General features: G+C 35.0%; 1 protein-coding gene across 1 annotated transcript; it reads right to left on the bottom strand.

The window, feature by feature from the left end:
- Positions 1 to 212: 212 nt before the first annotated feature.
- SCRG1 (stimulator of chondrogenesis 1) lies at positions 213 to 24,621 on the bottom strand. The gene is made up of 3 exons (XM_045988488.1): positions 24,477 to 24,621; positions 2,508 to 2,763; positions 213 to 382 (listed from the first exon to the last, which is right to left on the bottom strand). Exons 2-3 carry the CDS (start codon positions 2,747 to 2,749, stop codon positions 328 to 330), a joined length of 297 nt encoding a protein of 98 aa, XP_045844444.1. The 5' UTR covers positions 2,750 to 2,763; positions 24,477 to 24,621; the 3' UTR covers positions 213 to 327.
- Between the last annotated feature and the right edge of the window lie 1,743 nt (positions 24,622 to 26,364).

Genomic DNA, 26,364 nt, shown 5'->3' with positions numbered 1-26,364 from the left:
AACTAGGCAGAGAGGCAGGCAGAGAGAGAGAGGAGGAAGCAGGCTCCCTGCGGAGCAGAGAGCCCGACGCGGGGCTCAATCCCAGGACCCTGGGATCATGATCCAAGCCGAAGGCAGAGGCTTTAACACACTGAGCCACCCAGGCACCCCTAAACTGAATTAATTTTTATTACTACTTATACTTAACACAAGTCTACTGTCTTAGACAAGTAGGAATTTATGGAATCTACTTTATTGCACTGGACAGAAACTTGAAATGTAGTTATGTTGACATATTGCAATTTGTGGGAAATGAGAGATGGTGTTCTCTGGAATACATGAAGATTCTCAATGATTGTTGCAAGGAATCACAAAAGAGATCTTTGGTCCAAAGAAGATATCTCTGAAAGAAAACAGGACATCAGTTAAATTCTGTTGAAAACTAAGATACCTATTAGTCTTTACATGGTTAAAAATGGACAATGATTTCCAGGATTTCAGACGTAACTATTCTTTTTTAGGGAATAAAGTACAAAGAGAATGAGTGGGAGGATTTGCCACAGGAGCAACAAAGACCAAGAAGGTAATCAAGTTTCCTACTTTCCTCCCCTTTGCCATTGATAGTATGCTATCATTTATCTATTAGGAAAAGGAAAAATTAAGTGATTTCAAAACCTTATGATCATACCAAAAATATTATTTCTCTGATATGAGTGGGGATGGGCCATGAAGTTTAAATCCATAGATAAGAAACAGAAGGTTAAAAAATTCTTAGAAAGTCAATAAATAAATTTCTACATTTTATAGGAAAAGGACAAATGTTAAGCTATTCAACTCTACTGTTATTGAAAAGATCACATTAGGCAAAGTATAAAAATCCATGAAAAGAATATAAAATTGTATCATCATTATGGCTCATTAGAAATATACTTAGTAATGTAAACTGTAATGTAAGTATAGTTTACCCTGCTGTGTCATATATTTGAAAGTTGCTAAGAGAGTAAATTCTAAAAGTTCTCACCACAAGGATAAAAAATTTGGGATGAAGTAATGGATGTTAACTAAATTTATTATGGTAATCATTTTGTAATATATGTCTGTCAAGTTATTATGTTGTATACCTTAAATATAAATCATGCTCTATGTCGATTATATCTCAAAACAAATGAGAAGAATATAGGATGACAAATTAGAATTTTTGTTTACAGGGGTAAAAAAGGAAATATACTTAGTAAGATAAATCTGTTGGTATGGGGAAAGGGTAACCAAAATCAGATAGAAATGACTTTTGTGTACCCAGACTTCTACTACCCATTAACAGATGGTCAAAAAATTATATCATAAATTAAATACAAGTACTTCTTGATAAATTGGCTTCAGGTCTTACAATTACAAAAGAGCAAACATGGTATTTTAATCTTAAATAGCATTTCATTTATGTAGTCTGGGAAAAATTAAGTCATTTTAATGGAATCATTTCACTCATGTTCTCGATATCATTTAGTACAAGCGATTCTTAAACTTTATCACGCATCGGAATCCCCTACAGGATTTGTTAAACCATAGCTGCTATGCCTCACCTCCAGTCTTTCTAATTCAGTAAGTCTGGTCTAGGGCTCAAGGATGGATATTCATTTTTAAAGAGAGCTAGGTGATATTGAAGCTGCTGATCTGGGAACCATACATAAGAACCAACTGCCTTGGTAAGAAAAATATTTGGTCCAAATCAGAAGACCTGGATTTTAGTTTCGGTACTGGTATTAGCGAGTTATGTGGGATAATGCTGGTCATTTTACCTCTCTGCATCTTTCCTTGATAAGATGATTCTATTCTGTCTTTTCTATCTCATATCTCATGTAGGAAAACATGATGACATATGTTGAAAGTAATTTGAAAGAGCTAATTTCAGTATGAAATAGCCAAGATCATAGTATTTGAGGCTCTTCAGTAACCAGAAGAAGATGATTTTAAAAAGAGGAAACAAAAAAAATATTGATTTATCTGCCATTGTATTATACTTAAAATGCATCTAATTTCCAAGTTAGTAGATAATTTTTATTTAATTCATTTCTGGTTAACTCATACATAGAGCTAGAAATTCTTTCTTTGACTATGACCACTTCTCTGTCCAATTACTTGGCCCTGCTTACTAGGATCTTTTATCTAAAGCTTTTTATTGGTTTTCACATTGATTTAAGATATCAACCTTGAAGCTGACCTTTCTTACTGGTAGATTTTTGTGTGTGTGTGTGATAAAAGTCAGATAGGGAACTTAGAATTTAGTATATTGGAGTGTTACTAATTTTTTGAATTATATTTAGTTTTATTAAAATTTGCCAAACTCTGTTTCTTAAGTGAAAACATTCAGTTTCATACAAAATGGTGATGAGCCTAGAAAATAGCTGAGATTTAAGTAGGATTTTACTAAAAAGGAGATTAATCCCAGCAAACATTATAAAGTTATCTTTAAAAAAGACTTGTTATGCATACATTTCATACCCATATACTTTGTAATTACATTTCCTTACTTTGGGCAGCAGAGCAATTCGCTGAAGTTGCAGTAACAGATCATTTCACATCCCTTCCCATCCCAGAAGTGATCCTGGACGTTTACATCGATCTTTGTCAGGTCAGTTACTCCCTCCGGAAGGTTGTGACAGTTGCGATCTTTTAGTGTCTTTCTGTAGCAAGAGAGGCGATTGGCAGGCATGGCATGGACTCCTAGCAGCAAAGTTAACCCAACAGTGACAGCAAGTACTATAAATTTCATTTTGGCTTTTTGCCCTAAGATAGAAGAGAAAGCAAAATGTGTCAGTGTTTGCTTTTTAAAAAAGATGGAATTCATCTGAACATAGAGTTCTGTAGCATTCTCATAAATATTTGGAAAGAAAGATTGGGAGTTGATCTTTTCTACTCTCTTCTTTATGTTTCTCAAAGCATAATTTTGTGACTGTTGACAATAAAAATCTTAGAATAATTGTTAAAAATCAAATGCCTTTTTAAATTATTAAATATTAAATAAAATATTAAGTAATTTTTATTTATTAATATTAACAGCAAAATATTAAATAAATGCTGGGGATCAGGAGAAGGTGATAGTAGAGCCAGAATCTGCATTTTTAAGTACCCAAAGTAATTTTTTACTTTTAGTATATTCAGTAGAGAAAAATTGCTTTTTAAGGTGGTAAAACTCCAGTGAATTTCTAGAACAAATACCATCATCAAGTTCAGTGGTTCTTTTTTTTTTTTTTTCTTTTGTCGAAGAGAGAGAGAATGCAAAAGCACGTATAAGCATGGGGAGTGGCAGGCAGAAGGAGAAGGAGAATCAGGTTCCCTGCTGAGCAGAGAGCATGATTTGGGACTCAATCCCAGGACGCTGGGTTCATGACCTGAGCCAAAGGCTTACACTTAACCAACTGAACTACTCAGGTGTCCCAAGTTCAGTGGTTCTTGATTTGGATATCCTAACAAAAGCAATGTCAAAGAACTTGGGTTCCACTCTAATAGGAACAAAAAAACCTATCTATTATGACATTGAAAAATAATATTCTATACATATACTCATGGTTTAATTAAGTTTTTGAAACCTACCAGAAATATTTTGGGGCTCATTTTTCTTGCAAATTTTTAGTAATAATGTGAATTTTTGTCCCATATAGTTTACTTCATTGAAAACAGAGGCTTGAATTTCCCCTAATAAACATTTAGCCTGTTCTTGAACACCTACCATGCCAGGGAGATCATTATTGACTGAATCAATATATTCTACTGATGCAGTTCTAACATTTCCCTGACTGTAAAATATTTTTCTATAGCTTCTACCAACCAGTCCCAGTTTGAGCTCTTGGGGTCATACCAAACAAATGTTTTTCTCTTCCAGGAGAGAATTCTTTAAATATAGTATTTGCATACAACTGTGGAATATTCATCATCTACTTTCCCTCCCTTTTTATTCATCATCTATTTATTCAGGCTTCTCTGGCTTTCAGGTTAGACTTGAAAAGAATGGGAGCTATTTTAGCAAAGGAAAACTAGCAAAATAGTGGAGGAATCAGAATCAGAACCCTCAGCCATTCAGATTTCATCTTGTTGACAGATGCCAAAATATCCTTCCTACCATGGAATATTAAAAAGAGGAGAAGACACATACATATATTGTACTTTGAAAGAAAACAATGTTGTTGGAAGGAAATTTTTTTTTAAAGATTTTATTTATTTCCTTGACAGAGAGAGATCACAAGTAGATAGAGAGGCAGGCAGAGAGAGAGAGAGGGAAGCAGGCTCCCGCTGAAGAGAGCCCGACACGGGACTCGATCCCAGGACCCTGAGATCATGACCTGAGCCAAAGGCAGCGGCCTAACCCACTGAGCCACCCAGGCGCCCCTGGAAGGAAATTTTTGTGTGAAGTTTTCAGTGACTAGATACATCTCAAAGGTGGATTAATTTAGGTAAGATTACGGATTTTTTAAAAAGACAATTATTTTTAGAGTAGTCTTTGATTTACAATAAACTTGAAAGGAAGGTACAGATTTCCCACATACCCTCTACCCTCACACATGCATAGTCTCCTAAATATCAACATCACTTATCAGAATGGTAATTTTTTTTTCCAAAGATGAACCTGCATGGCACATCATAATCTCCCAAAGGCCATAATTTCATGCGTGGTGTTGTACAGTCTATGGGTTGGACAAATGTATAATGGCATTTGTCCATCATTACAATATCATACAAAATATTTTCACTGCTGTAAAAATCCTCTGTTATCTGCCTATACTTCTCTACCTCCTTAACTTCTGGTAAACTACTGATGTTTTTTATTGTTTCCAGAGTTTTACCTTTTTCAGAATGTCATATAGTTATAATCATACAATATGCAGTCATTTCAGATTGGCTTCTTTCACTTAGTAAAATGCATTTAAGTTTCCTCCATGTCTTTCCATGTCTTAACAGCTCGTTTCCTTTAGTACTATAATATTCTATTGTCTGCATGTACCACAATTTATTTATCCATTTACCTACTCAAGGAAATCTTGGTTGCTTCCAATTTTTGGCAATTATGAATAAACCTGCCATAAATATCCATGGACCAGTTTTTGTATGGTCATCAGTTTTCAGCTCCTGAGGATAAATACCAATGAGCCCAATTGCTGAATTATATGGTAAAACTATGTTTAGTTTTGTAAGAAACTTCTAAACTGTATTTGAAAGTGACTGTACCATTTCACATACCCACCAGCAACATATGAGTTCTTGTTGTTTTATATCCTCACCAGTATTTGGTGTTGTCAGTGTTCTGGATATTGGCCATTCTAGTAGGTATGCAGTGATCTCATTGTTGTTTTAATTTGCATTTCCTTGATGACATAGGATGTGGAGTGTCTTTTCATATACATATTCTTTGCTGAAGAATCTGTTAAGGTCTTTGGCGTATTTTTAAAATCAGGTTGGTTGTTTTCTTATTGTTGAGTTTTTAAGAGTTTTTTGTATATTTTAGCTAACAGTCCTGTATTAGCTGTGTCTTTTGCAAGTATTTTCTCCCAGCCTATGGCTTATCTTCTAAATCTCTTGACATTTTCTTTCACAGAGATATTTTAACTATAATAAAGTTTAACTTATCAATTATTTCTTTCATGGATTATATCTTTGGTGTTGTATCTTAACAGGTATAACCACATCCAAATGTTGATTTTATTCAACAGAGTTTTATAGTTTTTCTCATATAAATCTTCTAAATATTTTGCCATACTTATACCTAAATAATTTATTTTGGGGGGTGGTGCTAATGTAAATGGTTTTATGTTTTTAATTTTAAATTCCACTTATTCATTGCTTGTATGTTGGAAAGCAACTAATGCTTGTATATTAACCTTGTATCCTGCAACTTTGCTATAATCACATACTAGTTGGAGAAGGTTTTTTGTTGATTCCTTTACATTTTCTGCATAGACAGTCATGTCATCTGAAAAGACAGTATTATGTCTTCTTTCCTACTTTATGTACCTTTTGTTTCCTTTTCTTGTCTTATTATATTAGCAAGGACTTTGAGTATGAATTGAAAAAGAGTGGTGAGATGGCACATTCTTGCCTTGTTCCTGAGCTTAGTAGGAAAGATTTAAATCTGTCGCCATTAAGGATGTTAATTGTAGGTTTTTGGGTAGATAGGTTTTTTTTTTTTTTTAAGATTTTATGTATTTATTTGAGACAGAGAAAGAGAGCACAAGCCAGGGAAAGGGCAGAGGGAGAGAGAGAAGCAGACCCCCTGCTAAGCAGGAAGCCCAATGCAGGGCTCCATGCAGGCCTTGATATAGGGCTTGATGCAGGGCTCCATCCCAGTACCCTGGGATCATGACCTGAGCTGAAGGCAGACGCTTAACCAACTGAGCTACTCAGGCGCCCCTGTAGATACTCTTTATCAAGTTGAGAAAGTTCCCCTCTATTTCTCATTTACTGAGAGTTTTTATCATGCATCTGTGTTAGGTTTTCTCAAATGATTTTTCTGCATCTATTGATACTATCATGTGGATTTTTTTTTTAGTCTATTGATGTGATGGATTACATTTATTAATTTTCAAATGTTGAACTAGCCTTGCAGACCTTAATCACACTTGACTGTGGTATATCATTCTTTTCATACTTGTTTGGATTCAATTTGCTAATATTTTGTTGGGGATTTTTGTATCGATATTCACGAGAGATTTTGGTCTATAGCTTTCTTTTCCTGTAATGTCATTGTCTGGTTTTGGTATTATAGTAATGCTGGCCTCATAGAATGAGTTAGGAAGTATTCCCTCTGCTTCTATCCTCTGAAAGAGATTGTAGAGAATTGGTATAATTTCTTCCTCAAATATTTCATAAAATTTAGTGGGGAACATACTTGAGCTTGGTGTTTTCTGTTTAGGGAGGTTATTAATTATTAACTCAATTTCTTTAATAGATATAGGTCTATTCAGATTATGTGAATTTTGGCTAACTGTGTCTTGCAAAGAGTTGATTCACTCATTTAGTTTAACAGATGTATGGGCATTTAGTTTAACAGATTTACGGGCACAGATTTATGGTTCATAATATTGCTTTATTATCCTTTCAATTTCCATGGGATCTCTAGGATGTTCCTTCTTTCATTTCTGATATTAATAATTTGTGTCCTCTTTTTCGTAGTTTACTTGGCTAGAAGCTTATTGATTTTTTAATCTTTTTAAAGAATCAGCTTTTGGATTCATTGATTTTTCTCTATTGATTTCCTGTTTTTAATTTCATTGATTTCTGCTCTAATCATTTTTTATTAAGTTATTGATTTTTATTTTCTTTTTATTGTTAAAAAACTTCAAATATATACAAAATAGGTATAATGTTTAATGAACCTCAATGTACTCATCTGTTAGCTTCAATTTTTATCACCCCATAGCTTCCCTTATTTCACCTATACCTCCACTTTTTTTTTCCTCCCTCAATATTGATTACTTTGAAGCCAATTCTAGTCATCTTATCTTATCCATAAACATTTCAGTGTAGTTCACTAAAGGTAAGGACTTTTAAAAATCATAACACAATATCCTTTAACATAGCTAAAAAAATTTAATAGTTTCTTCATATCATCAAAAAGTCAGTCATTGTTTGTTTTTCCACTTGAATTCCTAGTTTTCTCCTCTTATTTTTTGATTGAAGTATAATTGACATATATTAGTTTCAAGTGTACAGCATAGTGGTTCAGCAGTTATGTACATTACGAAATGCTCTCCATGATAAATGTAGTTACCCTCTGTCATTATACAAAATTATTACAATATTATTGACTATATTCCCTATGCTGTACTTTTTCATCCTTGTAACTTATTTATTTGATAACCAGAAATGTGTACCTCCTAATCCCTTCTACCTATTTTGCCTATTCCCCAATCCCCTTTCCTCTGGCAACCACTGGTTCTCTATATTTATAAATATTGTTTCTCATTTTTTTGTTTGTTTTTTAGATTCCACATAACAGTAAAATCATATGGCATTTGTCTTTCTCTGACTTGTTTCACTTATCTGTTCTAATTCTTATTACTCCTTTTCACCTGCTTACTTTGGAGCAAATTGAATTTGTTCTAGTTTCCCAAAGTGGAAACTGAGTTAATTGATTTTAGATATTTCTTCTTTTCTAATATTTGCACTTAATGCATTCATAAATTTCCCTCTAAGCACTGCTTTTGCTGCATCCCACATATTTTGATAAGTTGTTCTCCTTTTAATTTAGCTCAAAATATTCTAAAAGTTCTCTTGAGATCTCTTTTTAGCCCCAACGTGCTATTTAGAATTGTGTTAATCTCCACCTATTTGGGGATTTTCCAGTTATCTTTCTGTTATTGATTTTTAGTTTCATTCCATTATGGTCTGAGGGAAGAAATTGTATGATTTCTATTCTTTTCACTTTGTTAAATCATGTTTTATGGCCCAGAATATGATCTGTCTTGATGTATGTTCCATGTAAGTTTGAGAAGAATGTGTATTCTGCTATTATTGGGTGAAATAGTCTGTAGATCTCAATTATAACCGGTTCATTTATGGTGTTGTGGAATTCTACTATGTCCTTACTAATTTTCTCCCTGCTGGATTTGTTCCATTTTTGTGGGATGTTGAAATCTATGATATATGGATAGTGAATTCATCTGTTTTTTCTCACAATTCTATTAGTTTTTACCTAATGCAGTTTGATGCTCTTTTGTTAAGCACATACTTGTTAACAATTGTCATGTTGTATTGGAAAGTTAACTCCTTTATCATTATATAATATTTTACTTTATTCTTGATAACTTTCTTTTGATTGTCTACTCTGTCTCACATTCACATAGCTACTCTTGCTTTCTTTGGTTAGTGTTAGTATGGTGTATTTTTCTCCATATACTTACTTTTTATCTGTATGTCTTTTTTAAAAGTTTTTATTTTTAAGTAATCTCTACACCCAATGTGGGGCTTTAATGTACAACCCCAAGATCAAGAGTCACACTCTCCTCCAACTGAACCAGCCAGGTGTCTCTATATGTGCCTTTATACTTGAAGAAGATTTCTTGTAGATAACGTATAGTTGGGTCATGTTTGGTTTGTTTGTTTGTTGTCCTTCATAGTATCATTCTCAATTCTTCACTAACACCTATAATAACTGCCATAACAAGATACCACAGATTGGGTGGCTTAAAGAACAGACTTCTAACTTGACATTAGAAGTCCAAGATCACAGCAGATTTGGCCTGCCTTTGGCTACCAGATGGCCCCTTTCTCACTGTGCCCTCATATTGCTTTTCTTCTGTGCATATGGGGAGAGAGAGAAGTGTCTGGTGTTTCTTCCTCTTCTTCAGTCCTATTGGATTAGGATCTTGTGCTTATGACCTCATTTAACCTTAATTATCTCCTTAAAGGCCCTATATCTAAATACAGTCACATTAGGGGTGAGAAGTTCAACATAGGGATTTGAGGGTGGAAGGCAATTGAACATTACTCAGCCATAAAAAAGAATGAAATCTTGCCACGTGCCACATGACTAGAGCTAGAGAGAATAATGGCAAGTGAAATAGATCAGTCAGAAAAAGACAAACACCACATGATCTCACTCATATGTGGAATTTAAGAAACAAAACAAATGAGCAAAGGAAAAAAGGGGGAATGAGAAACCAAGAAACAGATTTCCAACTACAGTGAACAAAATGTGGTTAAGAAGGGAGGTAGGTGGGGGAATGAGTGAAATAGGAAATGGGGGTTAAAGAGTACATTTATCCTGATGAAAAAAATATTTTAAAATGCTTTTAAATTATAAAGCACTGTATACATAGTTTAACATTGGGTCATATTTTTTTAACTACTCTGATGATCTATCTTTTATTTGGGACATTTGGACCATTGACATCCAAAATGATTATTGATATATTTGGACTAATAGCTACCATATATGTTTTTGTTTTCTATCTGTTGCCCTGTTCTTTGTTCCTATTTTTCTCTTTGATTTTTCTTTCTGCCTTATTTTGTGGTTTTAACTGAACTCTTTATATGATTCCATTTTCTCTCCTTTCTTAGCATATTGGTTATACTTTTTTTTCAGTTTTTTTTTTAAAGTGGTTGCCCTAGAGTTTGAAATATACATTTTCAACTAATCTACATCCCCTTTCAAAAAATGCTATAGCTTGGGTTGCCTGAGTGGCTCAGTCAGTTGAATGTCCGACTCTTGATTTGAGCTCAGGTCATGATCTTAGTTGTAAGATTGAGCCCCATGTCGGGTTCCTGGCTCAGTGGGGAGTCTGCCTGAGATTTTCTCTCTCCCTCTCTCTACCCCTCCCCCCACTCTGTCTCTTTCAGATAAATATATCTTTATTTGAGTTGGGGGGGGAGGGTAGCGGGAGAGGGAGAGAAGCAGACTCCCTGTTGAGCGTGGAACCCAATTTGGGGCTCGATCCCACAACCCCAAGATCATGACCTGAGCCAAAATCAAGAGTCAGATGCTTTAAAGAGTCAGAGCCACCCGGGTGCCACAATAAATAAATAAATAAAACGCCACAGACACACACACACACACACACACACACACAAGTACTATACCACTTCATGGCAGTGTGAGTATCCTGTAACAACAAATTATCTTAATTCCTTCCTTTCATTCCTTGTATCATAACTGTCATTTGTTTCACTTGTATATAAACACACATATGCATGTATATGTGATCTATACATAAACATGCATAATTGAATACATCGTTGCTATTATTTTTTATTATTGCTATTATTTTGAACAAACTGTTATCTGTTAGATCAGTTTAGAATAAGAAAAATAAATTTTTCTTTTGCTTTTACTTATTTCTCCTTCCATGCTCTTCCTTCCTTTATGTAGGTCTGAGTTTCTGACCTATATTACTTTCTTTCTCTCAAAAGAACTTATTTTAACATTTCTTGTAAGGCAGGTTTACTAGCAACAAATCTCCTCAATTTTTATTTGAGAAAAATCTTTCTTTTTTATGTTTGAAAAATAAGTTTGCAGAGTACAGAATTCTGGGTTGAAATTTTTTTCTGTCAACAGTTTAAATATTTCATCCATTCTCTTCTTTTTTAAAAATTTTAATTTATTTAGCCAACATATAGTACATCATTAGTTTCTGATGTAGTGTTCAATGATTCGTCATTCTGTATAACACGAAGTGTTCATCACATCATGTCCCCTCCTAATGCCCAATTTCCACATCCCCCCACCCACTTCCCTTTCCACAACCTTCAGTTTGTTTCCCAGAGTCAAGAGTCTCTCATGATTTGTCTCCCTCTCTGATTTGTTCCCATTCAGTTTTCCCTCCCTTCCCCTATGATCCTCTGCACTATTTCTTATATACTCCATTCTCTTCTAGCTTGCATGGTTTCTGAAGAGAAGTTGGATATAATACTTACTTATGTTCTATATAAGTAAGGTGTTTTTTTAATTTTTTTTTTTTTTTAGATTTTTTATTTATTTATTTGACAGAGAGAGAGATCACAAGTAGGCAGAGAGGCAGGCAGAGAGTGAAGAGAAGTTGGATATAATACTTACTTATGTTCTATATAAGTAAGGTGTTTTTTTAATTTTTTTTTTTTTAGATTTTTTATTTATTTATTTGACAGAGAGAGAGATCACAAGTAGGCAGAGAGGCAGGCAGAGAGAGAGGAGGAAGCAGGCTCACCTGCGGAGCAGAGAGCCCGATGCGGGGCTCGATCCCAGGACCCTGAGATCATGACCTGAGCCGAAGGCAGTGGCTTAATCCACTGAGCCACCCAGGCGCCCCAAGTAAGGTGTTTTTTTTACCTCTGGTTTCTTTAAGGTTTTTTTTTTTTTTAACCTTTGATTTTCTGTAGTTTGAAAATTATATGTCTGTGTGTAGTGTTTCAGACATATATCCTGTTTCGTGGTCTCTGAGCTTCCTGAATTTGTGGTTTGGTTTCTGACATTAATTTGGGTAGATTCTCAGTCATTATTGTTTCAAGTATTTCTTCTGTTCCTTTCTCTCTTTCTTTTCTTTTAGTATTCCCATTAGGAGTATGTTATACCTTTTGTAGTTGTCCACAGTCCATGGATATTTTGTTCTCCCTCCTCCCCACCCCCAGTCTTTATGCTGTGCTTTTGGAGGCTTCATTTATTATATCATCTACCTCGGTGATTCTCTCCTCATCTATGTCCAGTCTGGTAATGAACCCATAAAAGGCAAACTTTATTTCTTTTAAAGTGTTTTTCATCTCTAGTTTCCTTTTTTAGTTCTTTCTTCGAATTTCCATCTCTCCACTTACTTTGCCCATCTGTTCTTGCATTCTGTATATTTTATCCATTAAAGACCTTAGTATATTAATCATAGTTTTTTAAATTCCTGGCCTGATAATTCTAACATCTCTGCCATATCTGGTTCTGATACTCATTTTATCTGTTTTTAGTATGCTTTATAATGTTTTCTTGATAGCCACATATGATGTACCAAGTAAAATGAACTGCTGAAAATAGGCCTTTAGTAATGTGGTGAGATGTGAGGGAGAGGAACCATTTTATAGGCCTACAACTAGGTCTCAGTCGTTTAGCGAGTCCATGCTTCTGAGCTGTGACTTTCATAAGGGTTTCTCGAGGGTTTTTTTCCTACTCTCTTTGGTTGGACAGCAAGCCTAGAGCCAGCTGCAGTTGGATGTTTCTCTTTCACTAGGTCAGTTAGGCTTTGATTATACCTCAGCAGGTTAGGTTTTGGTTAAGTAGTTTCTCCTGAGGGCAGGCCTAGTTAAGAACAGAGCACTCCGGCATATTTCAAAATGGTTCCTTTTTCTTCCCCCTGATGAAACCCTGGGAGGATTTTTCTCTGTTATTCACTGTGTGTACTTGGTTCACTCCTAGAGGTAAATCTCACAATATTGTGGGGGATCCCCATGACTGGGTCCTTGTGGAGCTGTTAACTCTCAGAGTTGTCCACAGTGAGCTTCCAGCAATTCATCGATCAGGTTCAGGTGTTTTGTCCGGTGGTGGGTTTTTTTGTTTGTTTGTTTTGTTTTTTACCCTGGCACTTATTCCATGACAGTTTCTACTAATGAGTCTTGGCTCTGGGAAGACTTTAATTCCTATGTTCATCTGCCTGTCTTCCTAATCTTGGGGGCATGGTTTCCCCTGTGTTCTCCCCTCTCTTATGAATCCAAGAAGAGTTATTGATTTTTCAATCCGTTCAGCTTTTTACAGAATAGTGTAAAGAATCCAAGCACCTGATATGTGGAACTGGAAACCAGAAGTCTGATAAAAATTTTTGAATAAACATATTCACTCCTTTTTTCTAAACTTAGAAACTAAAAATATTTCTTTATACTCCAAAGGAGCTTAATATTGTCTTTGTTTCATAATCTAATTTGAATTAGTTATTTTGGGCTTTTCTTATTTTTTTTAGAACTTTAAATATTTAATTCCAATTTCAGACATTAGTGGAAAAAAAGACAAACATGAGATCTCTTTCACTTTATATTTTTTCTGATTTGATAGAGCAAGACAGTGTTGTATTTCATCACAATCTAATATATAGACAGATAATAATGCCTTCCAATAAACTTTTTATAGATCATAGTTTAAATTTTATATTTAAAAAAAATATAATTCTCTGAGGTGCTCTAGTTCTCAATTACTTCAGTTTAGGGCCTTCTTTATACCCATTCGATGGGTGATATTTTTTATCACAGGCACTCAGATGGCATGTTGGGGTCATCAAGATGGGTGATATTTTTTAAAGAGTCACATTTATTGACTTTTTTTTTCAGATTAATCTTCAAAGAAGGTTAATTATACCCTCTATTCACTGAGCATTTACTGTGGCAGGAATCACCACAACTATTAAGCTTTAAACAATATATTAATAGATGAAACAAAATTCTACTATAGTTTTTAAACAGTTTTATTGAGGTAAAATTGACATATAATAAACCATAAATATTTAGAGTATAAATTTTGATAAGCTTTGCCATATGTATATTCCCATGAAACCATTACCATAATCAAACTTATCCCTAAGTTTCCTCATGCCCTTTTGTAGTTCATCACTCTTACCTCCTTCCTTCCCTCCACTCTTATACAGACAACAAGTTATTTGCTATCTCCAGAGATAAATTTGCATTTTCCAGAGTTTCATATAAATAGAACCATAAAATATGTACTCTTTTTTTTCTGACTTCTTTCACTTAGCATACTTATTTTGAGATTTATATATGTCATTGCAGGTATCAATAACTGATTTCTTTTTATTGCTGAGAAGTATTAGTGTTACATTATATAAGCTTCAGATTGTTTATCCATGTACCTGTTGATGGACATTTGAGTTGTTTTATGTTTTGGCCTATTGCAAATAAAGCTGTTTTGAACACTGTGTATGAGTCTTTGTAAGGTCATAGCTTTCATTACTCTTGAATACCTAGAAGTAGAATAGTTGCATTGAATGATAGGACTATGTTTTACTTCATAAGAAATTGCCAAATTGTTTTTCCAAAGTGATTGTACCATTTTACATTCCCACCAACAGTGTGTGAAAGTTCCAGTTTCTCCACATTCTCTCCAAGGCTTGGTATGGTCAGTCTTCATTTTTGGCCACTCTAGTAAGTGTCTCATTGTGGTCTTATATTGCATTTCCCTAATAATTAATGGTGTTGAGCCCCTTTTCATCTACTTATTTGTTCATCTTTGGTGAACAACCTGTTCAAATCTCTCGCTCTTTTTTAAAAATTGGGGTGGTTTTCCTGAATTTTAAGAGTCCTTTACAAATTTTGGATGCAAGTTCTTTATCATATATGTACTTCCTAAACATTTACTCTTTTATCTATGACTTTCCTTATCACTTTCTTAACAGTGGACTTCAAAGAGCAAAAGTTCTTAAAATTGATGAAGTCTGATTTATCAATGTTCTTTTTTTCTTAAAAAAAATGCTTTCATTGTCATATATAAGAAAACATTGCCTTATCCAAGGTCACAAAGTTTTTCTCTTATGTTTTCTTCTGGTTTTATAATTTTAGATTTCCCATTTAGTTACGTGATCTATTATAGTTAATTTTTTTTATTTAGTGAGTGTTGTGGTTGAATTTCTTTTTGCACTTTTTTTCATATAGTTGTACAGTAGTTTTAGTACCATATTTGAAATTATTGTTGTTTCTCCACCGAATTGCCTTTGCATCTTTGTCAAATATCAGTTTTCAATTTAGCTATGAGCCTGTTTCTGGGCTCCATTCTTTTTCATCAATTTATTTCTTTATATTTATGTGAATACTATAGTTTTGATTACTGTCACTTCATAATAATTCTTAGAATCAGATGGAATTAGCCCTGAAATTTTCTTCTTTTACAAAGTTGTTTTGGCAGTTATAGGTCATTTGTATTTCTGTATAAGTTGTATTATCAGCGTCTCAATTTCTACAGAAAAAGCCTTCTGAAATTTTGATTAAGATTGCATTGAACCTATAGATAAATTTGGAGAATAATGGCATTCTAATAATATTGTATTTTCTGACCCTGAATATATTTTTCTATACTTTTATTTTTACTCATTTTAGATTTCAAATATGTTTCTTAGAGGTAGTCTATCATTTGGTCTTTTTTTTAAAAAAGATTTTATTTATTTACTTGACAGAGATCACAAGTAGGCAGAAAGGCAGGTAGAGAGAAAGAGGGGGAAGCAGGCTCCCTGATGAGCAGAGAGCCCGATGCGGGGCTCAATCCCAGGACCCTGGGATCATGACTGGAGCCAAAAGCAGAGGCTTTAACCCACTGAGCCACCCAGACGCCCTGGTCTTTTTTTTTTTTTTTTTTTTTTTAATCCAAACTGACAATCTCTGACTTTTAAGTGGAACATTTAGGTCATTTACATTTAATATGATTATTGACATCTTTGGATTTAATCCACTGAGCCACCCAGGTGTCCGACATCATTAGGTTTAAATCTATCGACTTGGATTTTATTTTCTATTTGGTCTATTTGCTCTTTGTTCCTTTTTTCCTCTTTGTATGTGTTCTTTTGGATTAATTAAACATTTTTGTGTGGGTGATTTCATTTTACTTCCTTTGTTGGCTCATAGCTATAATTCTTCATTTTGTTATATTAGTGTAATATATATATATATATATTAGAATTAGTTCCCTTAAGATTTATAGTGTATGTACTTTAACTTACCGTTTCCCTTCAAATGATATTATGCTTTACATATAGTATAAAAACTTAACAATAGTATACTTCCATTTCTCTTCTCCCATCTTTTATGCTATCACTGTTATGTATTTTACTGATGTATATGCTAAAAACTCAAAATATATGATTATTAATTGCTTAAGCAATTGTATTTTAGGGTATTAAATAATGAGAAAAAAATCTTATGTGTTTATCCATGTAGTTTCTATTTCCAGTGCTCTTCATTTTTCTGTGTAGATCCACATTTCCATCTGATATCATTTTCCTTATGCCCAAATGATGTCCTTTAACATTCTAATAGTGTAGGTTTTCTGGTGAGGAATTCTTTAAATTTTTGCATGTCTGAAACTGTCTTTATTTTCCTTTTTTTAAAAAAATTTCTGCTGGTTATGGTATGACGGATTGATAGTTTGGATTTTTTTTAGCACCTTAAAAATGTATCTGTTTTATTATCTTTCACTACTAATACTAACAAATGTATCAATTCTGGGTTGGCTTCAAGTGATAGATTATTCTAGTTATGAATTATGTTTTCCTGCTTTTTTGCATCCTGGTCGTCTTTGATTAGATTACAGACAGTTTAAATTTTGCATTGTGGGGTGCTGGATATTTTTGTATTCTTATAAATATTCTTGTGCTGCGATGTAACTAAGTTACTTGGAAACAGTTTGATTTCTTCAGGACTTGCTTTTATGATTTGTTAGATGATTCTAACTCAGCCGAGGGCTAATTACTCCTCACTACTGAGGCCATTTCTTCCTGAGTATTCTACCCAATGGTCAATGAATTACAAGCTCTTTTCAATTTGTTTTTGTGAGTAAGCCTGACTTTTTGCCAGACACTCTGTTCTCTAATCCTCTCAGATTTTTCTCCCTGGCCATAGATAGTTTTCTCATTTGCATGCACGAACCAGTTCTCTGAATATTTCAGTGGGGCCCTCTGCATTTTCTATGTATCTTTCTTCTCTCCAACACTCTGTTCTGTGAATTGTGGCTGTTTTTTTCTCTCTGACATTCAGCTCCATTTTCTCAATTCAGGGAATCTGTAGAATTCTGTGTTCCCTCTCCTTAGAAATTATACCTCATTTGTTTCCCATCTCTCACAGGACGATATACTTCCTTGCTTGAAATCCAGTGTTTTGACAGAAGTTGTTTCAAATGTTTTGTCTGGGTTTTGTTGTTGTTGTTGTTATTTCAGAGGAGTGAGTAAATCTGGTTCTTTTACTCCATCTTGGGTGGAAGCAAAGCTTTCTATACTACTATTACCATTTGCACCTATTTTGGGGGGAATATGAAGGACAGATACCCAGACGACAGATTCTAAAAATGAGCTGCATGGTACTCTGGTAATTTTAATATTTAAGCCAAAGTCTCAGAACTATGTTTTTCCTTTCCACAACCTTTCCTAAATTGGATTATGGTTGCTCTGACTCCCATCTCTTGGATAGGGTAAGAGCTATAGTGTTCCAAAACACAACAAATAAGACCCATTATGGTTTGCACAAGGAGCCATTCAGTCTGCCCTTCCGATTTCTGGAATGATGCTTGTGTATTTTGTTCTAGTTGATATAGCCTGCTGAAAAACAGCCTGAAATCATTCTTTTATCTTTGGGCCCAAATCTTCATATACTGCAAGACCAAGCTGGCAAGAGTATTCAGGAGAAGAGCAGCCAATATTGGGAAAGTGAGGGAGTCAAAGAATAGCACTGATGTAGGACTCACTGATAAAGTGATTAAGTAATTATGTGTGAGAGAGAAAAACAGGAACAAGGTGGTTTAATTCAGTTCAATGTAACAGACATTTTTTTTTAGTATTTCCTTTATACTAGGCACTGTCCTAAGTACCAGCAGTGCAAAGGAATTAAGAAAAATATTAACTACACCTATCCTCTTCCAATCTCTCCAATAACTTCAATTAAAGCTAAAGTGATTGTGGTGGCCTCCATATGCAATCTGGCTTCTTGTTATCTCTCTCTCTGAAATTACCTACTCTTTCCCTTGCTCTTTCTCTTCTAGCTAATCCTCAAAAATACTAGATGCATTCTTGCCTCAGGGCCTTTGCTCTGGTTAGTTCCTCTGCTTGGAAAGCTCTTCCAGCAGATTAACTAACTGCATGTCTGCTTCCCTCAGCCTCTTCAAGTTTTTGTTCACTTTGCTCCTCACTAAGGTCTATTCTGTTTAAAATTGTATCTCCCCTCAAATACTCTCAATCTGCCTTAGTTGCTCTACTTTTCCATGGCATTTATGAACCTCTAAATTGTTAAAAAATATTCTTATTATGTCTCCCAGAACTTGAATGTAAGCTTCAGGAAGACAGGGTTTTGTCTGATGCGTGTTCCAAGCACCTCAATCAATGCCTGGCATGTTAGTGAAAGAACAAATAATATATCCTAATCTCTAGATGCTTATATATAGTCAGAGAAGGAGGAATCTCTCAGATTTCTAAACTCAGTATCAAGTTGCAGGGAACGATTTAGTATGGGAAGATGTTAGTGAGCTGTCAAATTCTTAAATATGGATATCATCGAGTACTATTGTTTTGATTAAATTGTATTGTATTGCATTTTTTCTAAATAGTCTGACTTTAAGATGTACTTCCCAATTTCTGGTTTGTTTCCCTTTTTAATCAAAACTATCATTTATTCTAGTCAGCTCTTACCTGAGTTAAAAAAATATATTTATAGGGGAACCTGGTTGCCTCAGTTGGTTAAGCATTGATTTGATTTCAACTCAGGTCATGATCTCAGGGTCATGAGATTGAGCCCTGGGTTGGGCTCCGCAGTCACTGGGAAGTCTGCTTGAGATTCTCTCTCTTGCTCTCTTTCTCTCTCTCTAAAATAAATAAATCTTAAAATGTGTGTGTGTGTGTGTGTGTGTGTGTGTGTATGTACTTTTATCAGAAGATTCAACAACAACGAAGACCCCTCCCCTTTTCTCTAACCTCCCTTACCAGATTACTCTCTATCAAAAAACTGAGTATAGGGAGGAGGGTGGAAAGAGAGTTGTAAATTCTTTGTAACCTTTTTACCAATTGTGTTTGAAGAATTTTTGTATTATATTAGTCATTAGCATTTTTTGTATATTTTACAGTTTGGGTCTCCCTAGATTTTGTGTTTGTTTGTTTTCACTATGCAATCATGTTGTTCTTATTTTTAGTAATTAGCTTAATTTTGTATTAATTCTTGTGGCTTCTGGAAAAAGTCATGCATTTACTAAGTTTGGACTCATTACTTTTTATATGTTTCCTGCATATAAGTGTAGTTTTGAACTCATATCAAGACTCTTAACTGCTTAAGCTTTCTTTCTATTAGATGTTTCTAATTATAGCCAAAAGCCTGATTGGATTTTTTAAAAACACTTTTTAAAAAAGTAGTAATACTCAGTCTAAAACATGGAAAATACAGAAAAGAATAGATAAATAAAATGTAACTAGAGTTTCCATGTAGAGATTAGGGTTGTTAGCATTTTGGTGTATCTCTTTTTGGTATGCGTAAGGCGAGGGTGTTCAGGAGAAATTGAGATGGCCAGGGACAGAACATTGGGAAACTAACATTTATAGACTGGGCAGAAGAAGAGTGAGAGAAAGTTGTTGTACCAGCAAAAGGTATTAAGAAGGAAGTACAGGGTTATAAAATAATGAGAAAAGGGGAAAAGGATAAATGGGTGAAAAACTGAGGACAAACTCATCCCAAAGATTTGTATTAACTGAGGTATATTCCTCAGAGTGTCTCCACTACACCCTGCTACGTAAAAGCACATAAGTTCAAAATCCATATATCACCACTCCCTGACCTCTTTTACAGTCCTGTGTTCCTGATTATATATATGATATTGAAACTCAGATGATATTTAATATTGTTAAAATATAATTGATAAAATACAGGATACTCAGTTAAATTTAAATTTCAGATAAATAATAAATAATTTATAATATAAATATGTCCTAAATATTTTGTAGTTTCTATCTCTTGAGTTATTTTTGATCATTTCTTTTTTGTTAGAAGATAGCTCATCTGACCCATTTAAAAAATATATTGCAATAAAGATACATAGAGTATTTCCTTATAATTAAATAGAAATCTTTCTTCCTCCATTAAGATTTTTATATATTCTAGAAGGAATGTGCTTTACTTGCCTGGCTTATTCTTGGCTTTCAGTTCTCAATTTAAATGTCATTTTTTCAAATGCTTTCTCTGATCATCCAATCTAAAGTAGTTTCAACTTGATTCTTTCATAGTGCCTTCTTTTTTCTAATGATATTTATCACATTTTAAATTATATATTTATGGGGCGCCTGGGTGGCTCAGTGGGTTGGGCCTCTGCCTTCGGCTCGGGTCGTGGTCCTGGGGTCCTGGGATCAAGTCCCGCATCGGGCTCTCTGCTCGGCGGGGAGCCTGCTTCCCTTCCTCTCTCTGCTCTGCCTCTGTCTGCTTGTGATCTCTCTCTCTGTCAAATAAATAAATAAAATCTTTAAAAAAAGAAAAAAATAATAAATTATAAATTTATGAGTTTACTCATTTGATGTTTATCATTCCCTTAAGACAGAAAGCTTCATAAAAGCAGTCTATTTTGTTCACTACCACATACCCAGTGGCTAATACAATGCATGGCCCTTGTATGTGGTATACATGAATGATTCTCTGAAAATACTTTTTTTTTTTTTAAATCCTGAGGAAGTTCCTGCAGTGGTTTCATGGTATCTAAAAGATGGTTAACTTCCTAAGGCTAATCTTAAGGCCTTCCTTCCACTTCCCCTCCACATCTATCATTCACTATTGCTCAGCTAGTAGTCATCTCTTCAACCCTACACATATGTCTTTGCCTTATTGTTCCCTCTCACCTCTTCCCTTTATGTTAATTTCTGACCAAACCATCTATTGAGGACAAACCTCAAACTCATCTCTTCTAAGAAGCCCGATCCAGCCTGCTGTTCTTAATAGATCCCTTGTTCTATGTGCCTATAGCACTCATGTGTAATCTCTTTTTTTTAAAGATTTTATTTATTTATTTGATAGGGAGCAACACAGGGAGAGAGGGAGCACAAGCAGGAGGAGTGGGAGAGGGAGAAGCAGGCTTTCTGCTGAGCAGGGAGCCCCATGTGGTGCTCAGTCCCAGGAGCCCAGGGTCATGACCCAAGCCGAAGGCAGACTCTTAACTAAGCCACTCAGTTGCCCTGTGTAATCCATTCTTTTTTTTTTTTTAATTTATTTATTTTTTCAGCGTAACAGTATTCATTGTTTTTTCACAACACCCAGTGCTCCATGCAAAACGTGCCCTCCCTATTACCCACCACCTGTTCCCCTAACCTCCCACCCCTGACCCTTCAAAACCCTCAGGTTGTTTTTCAGAGTCCATAGTCTCTTATGGTTCGCCTCCCATGTGTAATCCATTCTTTAAGAACTGTGAATTTGACTGAATAATGCCTTGTAATTGTCAACATTTTTCATAAACCATTTAAGGATAGAGAATATGGCTACAGTTGGGAATCGGAAATTCACCAAAAGGCATTTGGCCATTGAGTAAATTTGTCATTCTGAGTATTTACCTACAATCAGGAAGGAAGATGTGGAAATGTCATAAAGGGTCTTATAGAACATGATTCAGAGCTTGGATTTTATTTAATATATTAGGAAACCATTGTAAGATTTTTGATAGAATAGAAACATGATCTGATGAATGACTTAAAAAATAATCCCTGACTGCTTTACAAAGATTTGTTGTGGTGGGACAACATCGGAAGAAGAAAAAGGCTATTGGTGAAAGTTGATAGAAGATAAGAAGCAAGGATGACTCTCAGGTTTTTGACATGAGTGATATTGACATTTTTTGAGTTGAGGAAGAATTAGATGGGGTCAATTTGGGGAAAATTTAAGAGTTAAATTTGAGACAAATTAAGTTTGAGATGCCTACTAGACATCCAAGTGAAGATGTTGAGTAGGCAGTATGTGTCTGACGGTTAGGGCTAGAAATAAAAATTTGAGAGACATCAGGATGTTTATTGATCATATTTATAGCTATGGGACTAGCAGGGTAGTGAGAATAGATTAAGAAGAGAAGCGACAAAAGACTGAGACCTGGGGCAAGCCAATGTTTAGAGGATTGAAAAAGGAGATGCCAGCATCATTAAGGCAAGGACTGTAACTCCTTTTGCATCTCTCAGAGTGCCTGCTTTAATACTGGGCTCACAGTAAATGTTATATAAACATTCACTGAAGGAATGAACAAATAAATTGCTGGAAAAGTGGGTATGTTGCCATACCATGCACCTCTTCTGAATATGTCCATGCCAAAGCACAAAATAGTGTTTCTGTCACAGTCCCAGTCACATACTAGGATGGAAAATTCCACACCTGGCAAGAACTTAGTGGTAGTATTTTTTTTTAACACTTAATAAATTACATGTTTGAACTGAAGTTTTCTCTTCTTTTACTTGAGTGCGGCAAATGGAAAAATATCTCAACCAGTATGTTCTAATGTGATACATTGATTATTTTTTTCATTAGAAGACACCAAACTTAATCCTTGGCAATCCATCAAGACCATATATTTTCAAGTGCCAGTAAGAGTGAGATGACTTTGGCAAATCTGAAACAAATTGCTCTATTTTCTTTTCTATTTCAGTTGAAGTACATGCACTTAAAACTGCTCCTGGAGTACATCCAAATTACAAAAGAAAACAAAGCTAAAATCTGAATATCGAAAGGAATAAGCAAGAGATCCTTAGAAAGTTATCTATTGGTTTTTTGGATTCAAATTTATATAATTAATATTGTTCCTAAAACTGTATGATACCATTAATATTTGAATAGTGGCATAATTTTCAAAGGATCAATGCAGAGGATATAGAATCATGGGCAAGGTATTTCCAACATCTTGCAACAAATCATGGTCACCATCATAAAATATAGAATTGCAAATTTTGATTATGTGAGGGTATTTGCCATCAGAAGGCTTTTGAATCATTGAGTTAAATGAAGACTTAAAAAGAAAAAAATTATCCCATTTAATGGCCAAAACTAACAGGGCTATACAGTTTAAGTGTTCAGAGATTTATGGTGCAATGCTCATACAGGCAACTGATGTCAATTCTGGGAACTGGTATTAAGAGCAGTGGAGTGAAACAGAGTTGATGAATTAGACAGAAAGGGCAGTTCATTTTCAGATTTCTTTGAAAACACAGCAAGAGAGAAGCAAAGGCTGCAAAAACAAATGAAAATTCCAGCCCAGAACTTGACATTTAAAATATCAAAAATTATAGTTGGAAGACATTAAAATTGCCATCTAGCCTGTGATGTTTCCCATTCATCTTTCTTGGGTGATGAAAAAAAAATGTCATTTCAAAAAATCTCTCTTTCTTACTAACCGTGTTAGAAGAGGTTTGTGGTAGAAAGCCCCGTGAAGTAGAACTTCTTAAAGTGTCTGTTACAGGAGAGATGGTACGAGAAAGTGGATTAGCCTTTCAAACATCATTAAACCAGGCACGATCCACTCAAGTACCCAAGAGACATTCATCAGTGGAAACATGAAGTTCACATCTTTCCTGAAAGTAATCTTCCTTCAGAGAATGCACTCAGAGAATGCTGTAAGATGATATTATATTCAGTCTTGCATCATTCTACTTATTTTTCTGGCTATAATAGATCATCAGCATTGGAGAAAAGGACAAGGATTTGGGGGAGATTTTCATAACTTGCATAACTAAGTTAAGGAATCTTAAAGAGGAATTTTTATAAGCCTGAAAGGGAAAAAGTATTCCCTTTATCTTAGCAGTACAGACACTGTAGTGTGTTCTATGGGGGGGATACCAAGGATGAATTCAGTGAATTCCCTCTTTGTATCACACATTTATACCAGTTCCTTTTTAGGAATCAGGATTTTAAGAGCAAAAAAAAAAAAAAAATTTCCTTTCATAGACATTGCAGTTAACTTCGCATAGAATAGGTAATATAGAGATATATCTACTGCATTAAAAGACTAACTTCATTATTCACATATGATTCTGAGAGTTGGAATAATAAGGTCTTATTACATGGGATCAGATTCAGAGTGGCCATAGGCAGTAATCAGGAATCACAGTGAGGGAGCTGTCTCCTTTTAAACCTATGATTAAGTGACTCTCCCAGTTAAGGAATGTACATTTTCTAGTCCCTTTTAATCTGACTATTTTCTTTTATCCTAGGAAGCATTATCTTTTTCAAAGTATATCCACCTCCTTAGAGAATCCCTTTCTCTTCTGATTCAACACATAAATACATTTCTGCTCTAGTCTATGGCAATAATTTGTAATAGAATAAGTGATACAAAATGATATTTAAGAAAAAATACATACCCTTTCTTCCCTGTTCCTTTTGGTCTTCTTGGCAGAGGAATCTTAAATGCTCCAATTCACTGGGTGAGTTTGGGCAAAAGGAGAAAAAAGGAGGTGCTAGAAGGAGGTTCTTTACAAATAAACCTTTGTCTGCCTTGTCTCTTGCCTGGGATTGACAGATTCACTGATCCAGCCAGGACTGGGGAGGAGGGGAGTGGAAAAGAGACAGGGCTGAAAGAACTGCCTCACTTGGATTCTTCCAAGCCAGGCAAGGCAGAACTGAACAGCTTCTTTACAGAGGCAAATAACTAGTCTATACAAGAACTTCAGGGAGGCAGCCTCTTGGAGCAATAAAATGTAAAACCTGAGGGATTTAAAAAGAGCACAGAGTAATTTTAACCTTACGAGAAGTGTGTGTGTGAGAGAGAGAGAGACAGACAGACAGAGACAGAGAGAGACAGAGAGACAGATGGGGACAGAGAGAGCAGGGAGAGAAGAAGAGGCAAAGGAGAGAAAGAGGAGGAGAAATGGCTAATGTGGTTTAGGCAAATAGCTGAGCACTTCTTCCTCTTTCACAGTTTCTTTGTGATTTTTCCCTCAGTTTTCCTCACCATCTAGATCTCTTATTATAATATTTTGGCTGAATATATGTTCAAACTCTCCAAGCCCTCACCCAGTGAGTAATTACCAATCAAAGAAAAGTAGAAAATAAAATGACTGAAAAGAGAAATCTGTGTCTCAAATAAAGGCACAAAAGGAATTTCACTCTGTTTTGAGCAAACTGCACTGGAATCGTAGCATCTGCTAATTATACTTTAATTGTTGGTTAATTTTAAAAAATTCAATTTGGAGTAACATTGAAGGAGTTGGAAAAATTAGAATCTGGATTATCTAGACAGAGAATGGAGGGAAGAGCATTCTAGGTTGTATTAAAAAAGGCAGGAAGGTGAAGGAGAGGGGAACAACTCTGGGGATCACAAGTAGTTTAGTGAGCTGGATCTAGGGACGGCAGAGGAAAAAGAGAACTAGAAAGAAGCATTGAAAATTTTGGATTTTACTCTGAAAGTGAATGGAAAGATGAGAAAAGTATTAAAGAGGATGAAAGCCCTAACTACAGTGTGAAAGAAGGTTGATGTAGGAAGAAGGAAGCTAGGGACAGAAGAAGGGCCCTTGTGGTAACCCAGAAGGGAGGATAAGAAGCAAAGCTAAAAATATTTGGCAATCAATTAGGTTTTTATGTTTAGGGTAGAGGTAGTTGAAAGAAGGGAAGGAGACTTTATTAACTTGTAGGAGCCTTGAATGGATAATGCGTTATTCATCTAGGGAAAAGAATACAAAAGGAAGAACAGTTTTGTTTTTTTTTTAAAGATTTTATTTTATTTATTTGACAGTGAGAGAGAGAGATCATAAGTAGGCAGAGAGGCAGGCAGAGAGAGAGGAGGAAGCAGGCTCCCTGCGGAGCAGAGAGCCCGATGTGGGGCTCGATCCCAGGACCCTGAGATCATGACCTGAGCCGAAGGCAGCGGCCCAATCCACTGAGCCACCCAGGCGCCCCGGAAGAACAGTTTTGGTGGAGCAGGAGGGGAAAATAGAAATGAGTGGGTTTATTTCTTTTTTATTGAGATTCAAGTGTTTCTATTTTTTATTTTAATTCCACCCAGACACCCCTATTTTATTTTAATACAACGTTATAGGTATTTCAGTTGTACAATATCGTGATTCAACAACTCCATACATCTCCTGGTTTTCCTCATGACAAGTGCACTCCGTAATACCCATCTCCTATTTCCCCCCATCTCCCCACCTACCTCCTCTCTGGGAACCATCACTTTGTTCTCTATAGTTAAGAGTTAGTTTCTTGGTTTGTCTCTCTCTCTCTCTCTCTCTCTTTTTTCCTTTGGCTATTTGT

This window comes from Meles meles, chromosome 2 (assembly GCF_922984935.1).
Source record: "Meles meles chromosome 2, mMelMel3.1 paternal haplotype, whole genome shotgun sequence".
In the NCBI taxonomy this organism is placed as follows: Eukaryota; Metazoa; Chordata; class Mammalia; order Carnivora; family Mustelidae; genus Meles; species Meles meles.
Note: the sequence above shows the minus strand (reverse complement) of the source record. Positions and strands in the feature narration are given on the sequence as shown.

Excerpts from the sequence above, each read along its gene's own strand:
- SCRG1 (XM_045988488.1), bottom strand. The coding sequence starts at position 2,749 with ATGAAATTTATAGTACTTGCTGTCACTGTTGGGTTAACTTTGCTGCTA. Across the intron at positions 383-2,507 it reads GAATTGCTCTGCTGCCCAAA|AGATATCTTCTTTGGACCAA; the intron begins GTAAGGAAATGT and ends GTTTTCTTTCAG.